The sequence below is a fragment of the Citrus clementina genome, unplaced genomic scaffold, assembly GCF_000493195.1.
Source record: "Citrus clementina cultivar Clemenules unplaced genomic scaffold, Citrus_clementina_v1.0 scaffold_6, whole genome shotgun sequence".
In the NCBI taxonomy this organism is placed as follows: domain Eukaryota; kingdom Viridiplantae; phylum Streptophyta; class Magnoliopsida; order Sapindales; family Rutaceae; genus Citrus; species Citrus x clementina.
The window spans coordinates 7,956,497-7,972,170 of NW_006262139.1; the positions used below are offsets into that span (position 1 = coordinate 7,956,497).

The 15,674-nt window shown below is 31.0% G+C and overlaps 2 protein-coding genes across 2 annotated transcripts; one reads left to right on the plus strand and one right to left on the minus strand.

Moving 5' to 3' along the window:
* Positions 1–5,346: 5,346 nt before the first annotated feature.
* Positions 5,347–7,828, plus strand: LOC18038814 (wall-associated receptor kinase-like 1). Its single transcript, XM_024182233.1, has 2 exons — positions 5,347–6,202; positions 6,610–7,828. The coding sequence occupies exons 1-2, from the start codon at positions 5,350–5,352 to the stop codon at positions 7,791–7,793; spliced, it is 2,037 nt and encodes a 678-aa protein (XP_024038001.1). The 5' UTR covers positions 5,347–5,349; the 3' UTR covers positions 7,794–7,828.
* Positions 7,829–12,171: 4,343 nt separating this feature from the next.
* On the minus strand, positions 12,172–14,540 carry LOC18039716 (wall-associated receptor kinase-like 1). Its single transcript, XM_006428534.2, has 2 exons — positions 13,697–14,540; positions 12,172–13,609 (listed from the first exon to the last, which is right to left on the minus strand). Exons 1-2 carry the CDS (start codon positions 14,502–14,504, stop codon positions 12,414–12,416), a joined length of 2,004 nt encoding a protein of 667 aa, XP_006428597.2. The 5' UTR covers positions 14,505–14,540; the 3' UTR covers positions 12,172–12,413.
* Positions 14,541–15,674: the final 1,134 nt, after the last annotated feature.

The following is a 15,674-nucleotide window of genomic DNA, read 5'->3' on the forward strand; positions in this document are numbered from 1 at the left end:
TTGTGCTAATTTATTTGTTATGTTCCCTCAATTGGTAATATCTTATTAGGTTTTTTTTAAAAAAAATTTTAGATCGAGGGTCCGAGTCTTTCCGTTAGTGTGGATGTTTATTTATTTATTTATTTCTTTGGTTTCGAGCTCTTGCATTGAGGATTCAAGACTTTTCATTAATGTGAAAGTTTTTTTATTTAATTGTTTCTTCAATTTTATATTCGTGCACCTGTAGTTCAACTTTGATACATCGAGTCAAGTAAATTTTAATATAGTGACTTAGGTTTTGATGATTAGGTTGGCTTCAAGTGGTTAGAGTTCAACATTAGATTGGTTTCAGATCTTGACAGATATAATGAATTGTATTTGTCAATATTTGTATCGTAATCTCTAACATAATGGTAAAAAATTAAAAATTAAAATATGAAAGGAAAAAAATGAAATATAGAGATTCATATCCAAATGTATGGTAATGGTAGTAATGTGTTATATAGTTATTTAAAAATGGTATGCAAGTTGGTTTATTAATGTTTCAAATCTACGTAACCCCATGAAAGGTTTCATATCCGTAATTATTTAAATTATAATTACAAAAACTTATAAATACAATTCATATCGATTAAAAAAATTTATTAAAAACTCTAGACTTGTTCATCAAACTCCTAGTTGTAACAATAAATGAATAGCAAGTTGTAGGTTTTTTTTTTTTGCCCCGCTTTTTGATACCTTCTTTGAAAAAACACATTATAAATACATAGGTAAATTAATATATTTTTATTTTATATTCAATTATTGACTATATATTGAATAAGTATTGAGAAACTAAAAAATTAATTACAAATTATAGAACATCAAATTAAATTCATATTCACATTGATCATAAATTATGATTTATAATAAATATATAGTTTTACTATATATTAAATTAATTAATTAATTAATAAGAAAGAGTCTTAATTTGAATATATTAATGTACAAGTAAAAATAAGTCATTTTAACGGTAAAATTAACTAGGTTAATAGACCTAAGTGAAAAAAAAATTCTATAATATTATGGATTTATGTGTCAAAATCTTAAGCTTTTTTGCTTTTCTAATTTTGTAGCAAATATCAAGGCTATAATGTTAATAACTCAATAGAAACATCTTAACAATTGAATTATTTTTGTGTTACATCTTGATGATAGAATAGGAAAACACAGAAAAATGGGGTCTGGTACTCATGTTGTAATATAGCTGGACCCTTAATTAATTATTTAAATCAAAATTTCACATGATCTGTAACACCTTAGGCGAATCTCACATCGGCAAAGTACAGGAAAGATGCCACCTCGAAAACAAAACCGTGTAGACTTTGTTAAGGTTCAAAGCGGAGACAATATCTTACCAACTCTAGGTTAGGCCATGACGTAATCAATGCACATATCATATCCAAATTAAAAATAATTAATTAATTATTAATAATTTTCTTATAATTTGCACGAGCCTTTGGCCAAAGTGTTAACCAATGTTTAGGTGAAAGTTTTGGTTTGAGTCGCCATTTGTGAACTTAAGTTGTTCCTCTCTTATATTTGTAGGTAGAGGAAAATATATCCTTGTGTATGTAGAGATTTCATCTCTTGATATGTCTACATTTCCCATATATACTTGATAGATTTTTGGTTGAACTATAAATTCATATTCTTAGTAGATTTCATATGTAACTTATTCAAGATAAAAAAAAAACATTTTCTTAATTTAGAATGGAATATGTTTGCACGTACACGAGCATGTGTGTATACATGTGTGAATAATGTTAGTGGTAGCTAGTATTTGGTTGGTAAAAACTCTTCGATAAGATAATATAAAGAATTTAAAAATTAAAATTCAACTCATATAGTGGTAAAAAATAAAAATCATATATGTTTTGGTACCCATAACAATAGTTAATTTGTAGGAAATAAAGTTTTAAAAATTTATAAACATTGTGCACCTTTAGAGTCCAATACGGAGGAAAATTTGATTTTATATAGCATGCAAATTTGACTAGAGACTGTTCAATGTCCATCTTGGGGTATGGTGGGCAACAAATTAAAATATGATTTATAATTAACACATAATTTTTCTATCTATTAAATTAAATAATTAATAAGAAAGAGTCTTAATTTGAACATATTAATGCAAGTGCAAGAATAAATAATTTTACGGTGAAATAAACCAGGTCAATAAACCTAGGTGTAAAAGATCCATAATATTATGGATTTATGTATCAAAATCTTAAACTCTTTTCACATTTTACGTTCGATAACTTTAAGTCAATGATAGAATTCAGTTGCTAATTGCTAGATACATGGAACTAAAATAAGTAGGCATATAAACAATTTAATCAATTTTTTATGTATTATTTTAATTAATTAATTTAGTAAAAAAATTGGTTTTAGTAAGATATATTTGACATTTGGTTAAGTGTATAGAGTAATTTTTCTTTTCAAAACTTCGATGACGGGTGTGTGAGAGTTAATAATAATAATAAGAAAAAATAACTCGACCCTGTGATTTAAATTTAAAAAATTACAAGAAGTAGGAGTAATTAATCAAAACATAGAAATATCTAGTTTTGTTTTTGAAATTTTAAGACAAAACAAGGATTGCAGTGTAATTAACTAACCTAAGAAAACAAAAGTGGGATATCATATCTAAACTTCTAAAAATCTTTCCACACATACATGCACTTTTATTTATATATAATTAAGAGTTATTTAATTATTATATTCTCATTTATTAACTATGAATCATATAAATGTATTTAAGCTGAGAAAGAATGGTCAAACCATGTGGCAACATAGTTTTGATTTTGCCTATTAATTAACTGTGATGGTCAAGCCTGACGAGATGAATTCTTGCTGAAAGTTTTGTCATATCTCCGCCACGATGAAAAAAGAATGGTCAAACCATACACCGGCCCAAGACTGGGAAAGGAATTCTAAGGGTAGATGCTAAGTCTTGCCGGTTTAAGTTGATTATTGGATTTATTTTTACATTTTTAAAAACAATTTCAAAGAATATATTTACACTAAAATTTGTTTTGAATAATTGAAATTTTCACTTTCCATTAAATTGATTGTCAGAGTGTCGTCACAGATCATTGCAAGTGTTATCTTCCTCCTAATTAATGTTATTTTTATTAATTCCTTAGGTTTCTTTTAGTATCAAACTCATTCTCAGACAATGTTTTATTTTAAATTCAGAAAATTGCTTGGAAAAGTGATTACGTTTTCTATTCTACCGGTTGAAAGTTTGAATACTTCTAATTTTCCCACTGCTTAATCGCATTAGTTCAACTTTGTCATAAGAAACGAATTGAAAATCCCTTGAAATTAATCTTAGACGTGAAAATTGACCAAGGGTTTGTTTGGCTTAACTTTTGGGAGCTGTGGCTTTTATGAAACTTTTAAAAATTATTATTTAAAACACATGTTATTTAAGAAACTTTTCAAAACAACCTCCATTTACGGTCCTATTTGGGTTGAGGTAATGTAACCTTTTTTCTTTTTTTTTAATGAAATGAGCACCCTATTATTTAATTTGATCAAGTTAACTTCCTATTTCCAAGCAAAATCTCTGTCAAGTCCACATATCTCTACTTCTAAAGGCTCATTGGCAAACATTAACAAAATTGCTAGAAACATCAAGGCTGTATCACATCAGCCAAACAACCAACAAAAAATTGCTTTCCATTCCAAAAAATTAGGTTCTTGCATTGAAATTTGAAAGATCCCTGGCATTACTTAAGATAAGTAGATGAAACCCAAAGCAACACATATGTTATCAATGAAGTAGTCACTTCGGAACTCCTTAATCCTTCAATAATAGCAATAGGTGGAATCTCGGCTACCATCAAGAAGGTTCCCGACAAGCGGGAGAAAATAAAAACTGTAAAAAAATTTATAATTATGAAAAAAAAATTAATAATATGTAGTAAATATATTTTTTAAATAATAATTTTGATAAAATTATTAATGATATAATACATTTTTTATCACACAAGGAAAAAATCATAAAGAACTATGTATTTTTGAGAAAATACGAAAAAACAGGTCGTCGGTGGATAATTACCCAAAAAATTAATACAGTATAATGCAGTACCAAATACAGTATAACTAAAAATTAATACAGTACAGCGTAGCACCAAATGTTGTACAGTATTATTATAATACAATGTTAATATAATATAACATAATACAATACACTTATATTAAAATAATATAATACAACATAATATAATACAATATGCCAAAAACACTTATAGTGTTTCAAATCCATCAATACATTGTTGCAACAAATTTATCGACGTTGCACATTTGGTTTTTCATTCCTTCTTTTTTCATAACGTATCTTAAATTTGAGAAATTAATTTAACCCATTATTAACTTGAGACATATCATAAAAAATTTAAAAAAAAATAGAATAAGGTATTTCTTTTTAATATTGATATTACAATCAACTGATTACAATTAGACTATTGCTGACATTACATCAAACTATTACTAATATTTATAATCAAATAATTATTGGAATTAATTTATATTAAATTTTATTTAAATTTAATAGAGTACTACCCATATTTTTACTCTCATTAATATTTAAAAAAAATATTTTTATATTGACATTTCTAAAAGAAGAAAACTTTCTTAACTCAACTATTCAATAATTAAGTGAAGAAATAAATACGGGAACTCGAAGTCAGCTCTGACATTTGATAGGGCTAAAACACCGTAGATGCGTGATTGTAACGATTCTATGATGAGACTAAAAGTGAAGAAAAAGCTTGTGGTTTGACTGCAAAGATAGAAATTTAAGCCAAGTACGTTAATTTACATTTGAATATTTGATATGGGAAAAAAAAAAATTCAAAGAAGACCACTTGCACTGAATCACGCACCGGTTGCCATGTGTTTGGTTAATTGGTTAATTATTTATCTCAAGTGTTTGTTATATTCCCCATTTTTTGGTTACAATATCTTAAATTTGAAAAATATAGCCATAATTAACTTTGAAACATTAAAAAAAAATTTGGTGCCACGATTTGATCATGCTGAAGAGCCATGTATAGCTGGGAATGTAATGATTCTAATAAGAGCAAAAAGCGAAGACAAACTTGTGGTTTGACTGGAAATATGGAAATTCAAGTCAATTTTGCATTTTTGTTATCTGATGGGGATATGTAACAAACCGCAAGACTTTCTTTTGGTGTCTATAAAATTTCGGCAAATTAATTACATGCATCTGTGTATGTAGCTCCATGATTAACAACAGTTCTCTTGCTATAAAAAGTTAAAAGAATGAGAGTCAAATCCATCAAAGGCTGAAAAAATTAATCCATGGAGCCACCATATTCATTGTGTACCTACCTTTCAATCTGGTTGATGATTCTGTGTAATTTTCTTCATGATTTGCAGCAATCAAACTGCCAACAAACTTACCTTGGTAATGTTAGTCTAGAATGCAACAACACCCCTGCCATATCAAAAGGCTATCTCTGTAATGGTCCTCAAAAGTTATGCCAGTCCTTCATAACCTTCCGATCTCAACCACCTTACGACACACCCGTCAGTATTGCGTATCTTTTAGGTTCAGAAGCCTCCAGCATAACCTTGATCAATAAAATTTCATCTACTGATGAGAAATTGCCTACTGACAAATTAGTAATAGTTCCTATTTCGTGTTCCTGTGCTGCCAGTATATACCAACACAGCACTCCTTACACCATCAAGGCCAACGACACGTATTTTAAGTTAGCACGCTATACTTACCAGGGCTTGACAACTTGCCAGGCTCTCCTCGGACAGAACTACTTCGACGCACCAAATATTACTATTGGTGCGCAGGTGATGATCCCGCTGAGATGTGCTTGTCCGACCGCAAAGCAGATAGACAATGGAGTGAGCTATTTGTTGGCTTATATGGCAACAAAGGGTGATACTATTTCATCAATTGGACATAAATTTGGAGTTGATCAACAGAGCATTTTGGAGGCAAACATGCTGTCAAAAGCTGACTCAATTTTCCCTTTTGCACCTCTTTTGATTCCACTCAAAAACGGAAGTTGCTCTGCAAATCCTGAGAATTTCTTTTGCCATTGTAAGAATGGTTTCCTTGTAGATGGCAAGCTAGAGGGTCTCCATTGCAAACCTGATGGCAAAAAGTTTCCGGTCAAATTGGTTGCTCTCTTAGGTAAAACTCTTGCTGATAAATTCAATTAATGGACAAATACATAACATCATACGTACTAAATATATATACTAATAAAATTATATATTAATAATTGTCTAGTGAGGACATCCTCACTTTGTTAAAGTGAGGGTTAAGATGAGGATACCCCTCACTAGAGAATGACTCATATATATATGTATGTATATTATAAATAAGGAGAGTCTTTTTCTCATGGGTTTCCTCATTTTTTTTTTTTTGTCATACGGACACATTGTTAAATCATGTAGTTTAATAGAGTTAATGTAGACATGCTATTAAACCACATTAAAATTAATTCTATTAAACTATTAAACCATTCTAGATGTATGTATGTATGTATGTATGTATGTATATATTCAATACTCACATATATTTATATATGTTTTCAGGTTTGGGGATTGGTTTGGGATTTTTGAGTGTGGTGGTTGTGGGGTGCTATTTGTACAGATTTTTTAAGGATAAAAGAAATAGAATGCTTAAAGAGAAGCTGTTCAAGCAAAATGGAGGCTACTTGCTGCAACAACAACTATCATCCTGTGGAAGTAGCGAAAGAGCTAAAGTATTTACAGCAGACGAGCTTCAAAGAGCAACAGACAATTACAACCAGAGCCGGTTTCTTGGCCAAGGAGGATTTGGCACTGTCTACAAAGGGATGTTACCTGATGGTAGCATAGTTGCTGTCAAAAGGTCAAAAGAGATTGATAAAACTCAAATTCATCAATTCATTAATGAAGTTGTCATTCTCTCTCAGATCAATCATCGACATATTGTCAAGCTTCTGGGTTGTTGTTTAGAGACTGAAGTACCGGTACTAGTATACGAGTACATCTCCAGTGGAACACTTTCCCACCACATTCATGATCACCAGCAACAGCAAGAACAGAAACAAAAACAAGAATTGTCTTCACTTTCATGGGAGAATCGAGTTAGGGTTGCGTGTGAAGTTGCAGGAGCAGTAGCATATATGCATTCCTCAGCCTCTATCCCTATCTTTCATCGCGACATCAAATCTTCCAACATACTCTTGGATGATAAATTTAGCGCAAAAGTTTCTGATTTTGGTATTTCAAGGTCTATACCGAACGATAAGACTCATTTAACAACAACAATTCAAGGAACCTTCGGATACTTGGATCCAGAGTATTTTCAATCAAGTCAATTCACAGATAAAAGCGATGTGTATAGCTTTGGGGTTGTTCTATTAGAGCTTCTAACCGGTAAGAAACCAATCTGTTTTGCTAGAGTAGAAGAAGAAAGAAATTTAGTTGCATGCTTCATTTCATTAGCAAAGGAGAACCAACTGCTTGAGATTTTAGATGCTAGAGTAGCTAAAGAAGCAAGAGAAGAAGATATTGGAGCTATGGCAGAGCTTGCAATGAGATGTTTGAGATTGAATAGCAAAAAAAGACCGACGATGAAACAAGTTTCAATGGAGCTTGAAGGGTTGAGAAGATCACAGAGATGCTTAGAAATGTGCCAAGTGAATCAGTTGTTGGCAGATGAGATTTCATTAGCAGACAACTTAGTAATTTCCATGCAAATGGATTCAAAATCATTTTATTCATCAGCTTGATGCATGCATTATGCATACCATTTTGTTTTGTCATATTTAATTATAAGAAAATATTCATTCAATAACTCTGTAAAACTAGCCTTTAATAAGAAGGAATTAAATTTAAACTAGCAATCTTTATTTGCCTTTATTAAATGATACTAGATGCAGGAGAGGAATTTGGATTTTCTGTTGAGTTGAGCAACGTCCAACTTTTAATAATCTTCAGCTTAATATTGAATTCAAAACCACAGGAGAGACCTACTACTAAATTTATGAGAAATTGTATTCTCACAACAACATATATACATGAGTCTCGAACCTCATGAACGAGAAAAGTGTCAATTGTCAGACCAAAGAGTTGTCGATATGATCTTTTTATTTGTACAGTTATATGCTCTTAAGGGTTGTTATTTTTGTTGAAATTGAGGTTTATATGTACTTTTAGAGTTTTAGTTTTGTAGAAACGGATGATTGAATTGATTCAGTACAAACAAAAACAAACTTTTCCACTAGTAAGAGAAGGTACAAATTAAAGATTTCCCTTGAGCTTTGGCTTAATTACAACAGGAAAATATTTCTTCTTTAATTGAAAGGAATTTCAATGTGTTCATAAGTTAGCTGAAGAAACAAAACTAATAATAGCATTAAAGAAAGAAGTGTACTCTCATGAGGTTTAAAAGTATTTTTGCGCAATAAGGGTTTTTCAAAGTCTTCTCATAAGTACTCTTTCTAGCCTCTCTAGAAGTAGTGTTTTTCCTCTTTGCTGTCTCCATTAAACACACACAACACCTTTAATCAACACTAGATTAAATGATCTACCAACTTCTTAAAGTTTGATTCTTCCTTTGTAAAGATATTATTGTTGGGATTCAATGCTGAGCTAAACTCACACGACAAAGATTATGAAAGGTGAGTATAGCTCATCTCAACTCTATATTCAAATATCGTACTTAGCTCGATATTTACTTCTCAGATCGAATTGAGAATATTGGAGAGTGGAAATCCTTGTATTAGAAGTGTGGAGTAGGAGTGGGAGTAAGTTGTTTACTTACACTGAAATTGGAGTGTAGAATAAAAATCAGAATCTTATTTATATGTTTACATTGTCTTGTATTGGGAGTAAATTATTTTAAATTATAATTTTACCCTTATTTTAAAAATTATAATTTACCCTTATTTTAAAAATTATAATTTTTAGTTACAAAGTTGATAAAAAATATATTGTAACAAAAAATATATTTCTAATATAAACTATTTATTTTTATATAACTTAATAATAATTATTAATATTCTTAGTTATGTAAATCATATTTTTTTTATTAATTTTAATTGTAATTATATAAATTAAAAAAATATTAATAAAAGCAACACAAATGAAACATTATTATTAATAATATAGTACAAAATTAATATTTTTCTTTGAATAAACAATTTTATTATTATTATTATTATTGTTAGTAAATAAATATAATAATATTATATTTTTAAATAAAGATAGTATATAGTAATATTATTAATTCTCTATGAATATAATATTATTATTTTTAAATGATTTTAACTTAGATTACATAAATAATTATTTTTGAGTAAATATAATAATTTTTATTTAATAAGTTTAGCATCATTAAATAATATTTAAATAAATATAATATTATTATTTTTAAATAAATGTAATATTATTTTATTTTAATAAATATAAAACTACATAAATTTGGATGGCATTTGCACATATTTGAGAATTATTTTGTGAGAGAAAACACTCCCCATCGTAGCTTGCTTTTGGGTTCTTTGTGAAGCTGTCCAGCTGCAAAAGTCCAAATAAATTTATTAGCTTCCTATCTCTTAAGATTCGAAATCAAATGATTAGGTAAAAAAAATTACTTAAAAATTACTCGATCAAGTACTTAGAGGCACCTAAGGAATTTTTCATATTACTACCGCAGTAAGGAATTTTTCGTCTAAAAAGGTTTTCTTGTGGTTTGGTTACAAAGTGAAGCAAGCGAAATTAGGAACACTTCCAAGTACAATACATAGCATGAAGAAGTAACTAAAAAGCAAAGGTTAGATTATCCAATTAATAACATTCATATATAGCTCTAATTATCCCATCAACCAATAACTAAATGCTTAGCTTTGTTAATCATACATTGTTATAAATGCTCGCGCGGCAAAAGATTATAAAAAATTTAGCACAACTCAACATTAAATACAAGCCAATTGAGAAGTAACTGCTTATATATGTCAATTATACATTTGATTTGAAGCCATTTAATCAATTTCACATGTTCATGTTGTCGCACGTGCATAAAATCCGTACATGTGCAGAATTAAAACCCTTTTAACTAATTTTAAATTAACTCATTAAAATAAAGGATGACAATAAGGAAATGTATACCGCGTGTAGGTAAGAGTTTGGATTTTTTAAACCAGACTGGGGTTAAAGAACAGGGTTTTGAAATTCGGATCAGGTCTAACCGAACTCGAACCGGATTTTGAACCCGGATAGTGCAAGAAAGGCACATAAATAGGATGATAAAATTCTGCTCCAGTTACTCTGGTTCGGCCCGAGTTTAACCCGGATAAATCCATTCATCGCTTACACTGCTGTACGGGTCACGATAATAGAATACGAGGCTGAATGGGTTGGGTTTAGCTCATATTTCTACCGCAAAAGCCCACTGGGCCAAAACACTAGCCGACATGAAAGTATAAAAATTGATTAAAATAAGAAAATAAAGCAAGAATTCCTATACTAATAGTAGTATAACTTAAATTTTTTTTCTTAAAAAAATTGCATAACTAACAAATTATGAAACATATTACGAATTAATTTTAATAAGAATTAGAATTTTTTTATACCCAAGTTGTCTGAAGTACAAGAGAGATTACATAACATAACAATTATTATACATTTAGAAATCAGAGGTGGTTTCTGAGTTTTATGAGCTTTTATGATCTGTAGTTATTAAATAAAAAATGATACATAATTAAATCTTAAATGTATATTTCTAAAAAAGTATGCGCAGCTAAAGTTATAGTATTGCATCCAAATTCTTAAAACTACTTATATAGTATTGAATTTTAGCCACAATTATAGATGAATAATTTTATTTAGTTGATCATCGAAATTTAAATCTTAAGAAAATATAAAGAATAAAAAATTAATTTAAACTTTGGTCAACCCTCAAGCTTGTGAAAAAACAATCAAAATACGTACTTATAACACAATAAGGGTATTTCGGTCTTTTAAAATGCAAATAGATAATCTTGGGAGGCATTTCCCAATTACTGTTGTATAAATGCTTATTATTTATTGCACAACCGAACGATCAGGTACCCTGAAAAACTGCACGTAAAGCACGAGTTTCTCTCTCTCACTCAAGTCATTCACTTTTTTTTTATTAATTTAATTTAATAAAATTAAAACTAAAAATCAGAAATGAATAATTTATATATATATATATATATTTGTAAATATCTCTGTCCAAACCCGTCAACACCCACTGACCGACACACTTGCAAAACCACTTTCTATCGTTTCTCTTATTCCTCCTTTTTTTTCTTAAATTCCCAAAAAGCCCCCACTTGCACAGAGAGTCTCTCCTCTCTTCGATCCCTCTTCTACTCTCTTCGATCCCTCTTCTATTTTGTTTAGGAAAATACTTGGTGAAGAGAAGCACGAGAGAAATACGAGAGAAATAAAGAAAAAAAGGATAGAGAAAAAGTGAGTAGGTAGAGAGAGATGATAAAATTCTCTCGTCTTTCTCTCGTGCTTCTCTACACCTAGCACTGCTGAGGTACCTTTGATCTCTTTCTTCTGTTTCTTTTTTCTTTAATAATTATTATTTGTTTATTATTGTCATTATTATTGATCTTTCTATTGTTGGTAGTTACAGATCTGACTAGAGAGAGTGGAGATCACTTTTAAAAAATTCTTATTGGTTGCTGAGAAGACCTTCAAACCTCATACACTTCTATCTTTATTATTATTTTAAAATTAAATAGGGTATAGGTTATACCTCTGATGATAGTTATTCAATCTTCAAGTGATTTCAAATTTCCAAGTGTTCTCTAGGCGCTCAAATTGACATAAAGTGACTTCTATCTTATTCTATTTTGTAGCCTTTCTCCTGATTAAAAAATAAGGTCTTAGTACAAGTTTGCATTGTCTAAGCTAAGGGGATTAGGATTCTTTTCTAATTAGAGCTAAGTTAAATTCTTAAAGATATGGTACTATCTATCTTTTAGTATTAGCTAATGATTAATATTTAATCACTCTTATTTTTAATTTATTAATCCCCAATTACTTGAGTGAATTTTACTCTGGAAAAAATTAAATTATGAGAGAATCTTAATTCTAACTAGAAACTCTATTATATTAGTCTTAACATATAACTTCATTTCGATTTTCCGGTTTGCTTCAACTTTCACACAAGAAATTTAACCAACATAAAGAAGTGTTGGTATTTTATTTCAAAGCGAAGAAACTCTGAAAATTGCTTGGAAAAGAGGTCTGTTACTACAAGTTGTAGGTGTTTTTGACAATTGCTTGGTGCATGGACTTTATTTTATGTTTCTGCAACGTACAGAGTATTTCTTACAATTAAATATGACGAACAGAAAAATGGTAGCCACCCATCAAATTGATGAACAAAATGATTCTGAATCCTCTGGCACGGAAAATACCGAGTTTTGTGCCAATGATATCTCATTTGTCAGCAGTTGATTCACTTTGCCTATTTCTAAGCATCTCTGCGACCTTCTCAACCCTTCAAGATCCATGGACACTTGTTTCATCGTAGGCCTTTTTTTACTATTTAATCTCAAGCATCCCATCGCAAGCTCTGCTACGGCTTCAATATCTTCTTCGCTTGCCTCTTTAGCTACTCTAGCATCTAAAATCTCAAGCAGTTTGTTCTCCTTTGCTAATGAAATGAAGTACGCAACTAAATTTCTTTCTTCTTCCTCTCTGGTTAAACAGATTGGTTTTTTACCTGTTAGAAGCTCTAATAGTACAACCCCAAAGCTATAGACATCGCTTTTATCTGTGTATTGACTTGATTGAAAGTACTCAGGATCGAAGTATCCAAAGGTTCCTTGAACTGCTGTTGTTAAATGAGTCTTATCATTCGGTACAGACCTTGAAGTACCAAAATCAGAAACTTTTGCGCTAAATTTATCATCCAAGAGTATATTGGAAGATTTGATGTCGCGGTGAAAGATGGGGATTGAGGCTGAGGAATGCATATATGCTACTGCTCCTGCAACTTCACACGCAACCCTAACTCGATTCTCCCATGAAAGTGAAGACAATTCCTGCTCCTCTTCCAGCTCTTGTTTCTGTTCTTGCTGTTGCTGGTGATCATGAATGTGGTGGGAAAGATTTCCATTACAGATGTACTCGTATACTAGTACCGGTACTTCAGTCTCTAAACAACAACCCAGAAGCTTGACAATATGTCGATGGTTGATCTGAGAGAGAATGACAACTTCGTTAATGAATTGTTCGATTTGTGTTTTATCAATTGCTTTCGACCTTTTGACAGCAACAATGCTGCCATCAGGGAGCATCCCTTTGTAGACAGTGCCAAATCCTCCTTGGCCAAGAAACCGGCTTTGGTTGTAATTGTCTGTTGCTCTTTGAAGCTCCTCTGCTGTAAAAATTTTAGCTTTTTCGCTACTTCCACAGGATGATAATCGTTGTTGCAGCAAGTAGCCTCCATTTTGCTTGAACAGCTTCTCTTTAAGCATTCTGCTTCTTTTTGCCCCTATGACTTTGTATAAATAGCACCCCAGAAGAACCAAACTCAAAAATCCCAAACCAATCCCCAGGCCTGAAACATTTTAGAAAATAAATATTTATCAGTGCCTATCATGATTGTATTTCATTCATTAATTGAATTTATCAGCAAGAGTCTTACCTAATAAAGTAACCAATTTGACTGGAAATTTTTTGCCATCTGGTTTGCAGTGGAGACCTTTCAACATTTCATCTACAAGGAAACCATTCTTACACTGGCAAAAGAATTTCTCTGGATTTGCAGAGCAACTTTCGCTCTTGAGTGGAATCAAAAGAGGTGTAAAGGTGAAAATCAAGTCATCTTCTGACAGCTTGTTTGCGTCCAAAATGCTTTGTTTGTCAGCACCAAATTTATGTCCAATTGATGAAATAGTATCACCCCATGTTGCCATATAAGCCAACAAATAGCTCACTCCATTGTCTATCTGCTTTGCGGTCGGACAAGCACATCTTAGGGGCACTATCACCTCCAAACCTGAACCAAGATTTTTTTCGTCGTAGTAATTTTGTCCGAGGAGAGCCTGGCAAGTAGTCAAGCCCTGGTAAGTGTTGTTTGCTACCAAAAAATACGTGTCATTGGCTTTAATGGTGTAAGGAGCGTTATGCTGGTACAGACTGCCGGAACACGAACACGAAACAGGAACTATTACTAATTTGTCAGCATGTATTTTTTCATCAGAAGATGAAAATTTATTAATTAAGGTTATACTGGAGGCATCTGAACCTAAAAGATACGCAATACTGACGGGTGTGTTGAAAGGTGGCTGAGATCGGAAGGTTATAAAGGACTGGCATAACTTTTGAGGACCATTACAGAGATAGCCTTTTGATATAGAAACGCTTTTATAGCAATCTAGCTGAACATTATCAAGGTAAGTTTGTTGGCAGTTTGACTGCTGCAGATCATGAAGAAAAGTACACAGAATCATCAACCAGATTGAGAGGTAGGTGTACAGAGAATATTGCTCCATGGATTGATTAATTTTTGTTGCCTCAATGGAGTCGTCTCTTTATTCTTGTTTCTTAAAGAAAGAGAATATTATTAGTCACGGTGCTATCTTAGAGGCACGCATGTTGTTAATTTGCTGAAATTGCGCACTACACCAAAATAAGTCTTGCAGTTTGTTGTGCCTAACAAAGTTGACTTCAACTTTTATCTTCAGTCAAACCCCAAGTTTCTAACTATTGGTCCAGTCATAGAATCATTTCCTTCCCAACTACGGCACTTCGTCTCGGTCAACACATTGCACAACGTATTTATTAAATTAAGGCTTTTGTTATGATACATAATCAAGTGACATACAAGATTTATGTAGAAGCTGTTGGATTTCATCCGATGATTGTGAAAATATAAGATAAAAAAATTATATTATTTTCACAATTTGTTAGATTTTTATTCAAGGACTTCTGTATAATCATGTATGTTACATGATTATGTAGCATAACAATCTCTTTAAATTAATATAGCTAACTAACACATAACTTACTATATTTTGGACCTTAAAAATATTTAAAAAATAAACTATCATTAATTTAGCCATGCTCATTACCCTTTATGCATTATATTAAGCACAATTTCTATGCTAAAACAAATAGGCATTTTCACCTTTTTTTTGGAAGAGAACTCGCGGGACAATTTTGGGACAAAAACTTAATTAGGAATAGGGTCGATGAAAATTTTTGGATTTTTTTTTTTTGGAAAATCTTGGTTTGGGGAGTTATTATAAAGTGCTTTTAATCATAAATTCCTTTAGAAACATCCATTGAAGATGAAATGAAGAGTGGGAACTGGGAAGTATAGATAGCAGGAGAAAGTGTGTTTAGAGTGAGAATGATATAAAACAAATAAATAAGTTGGATTTCTCACTAAAGGGATAATATTTCTGTCATTATATCTCTATTTATGAGAATGAAGTTAATTTTAAAATTTGTATACTTTATTCATAGTTAGGGTTTTCAACAAATGGGTAAAGTTAGTCCCAAGCTAATTTTTATAATAGCTAGATTATTTTAGGAGCACAAGGGTGCCAACAAAACATTTTAGGGCAGAGACGTGAAGCCCTCACCTTTTTCTTGATTCGGTATGCAAATATGTAATA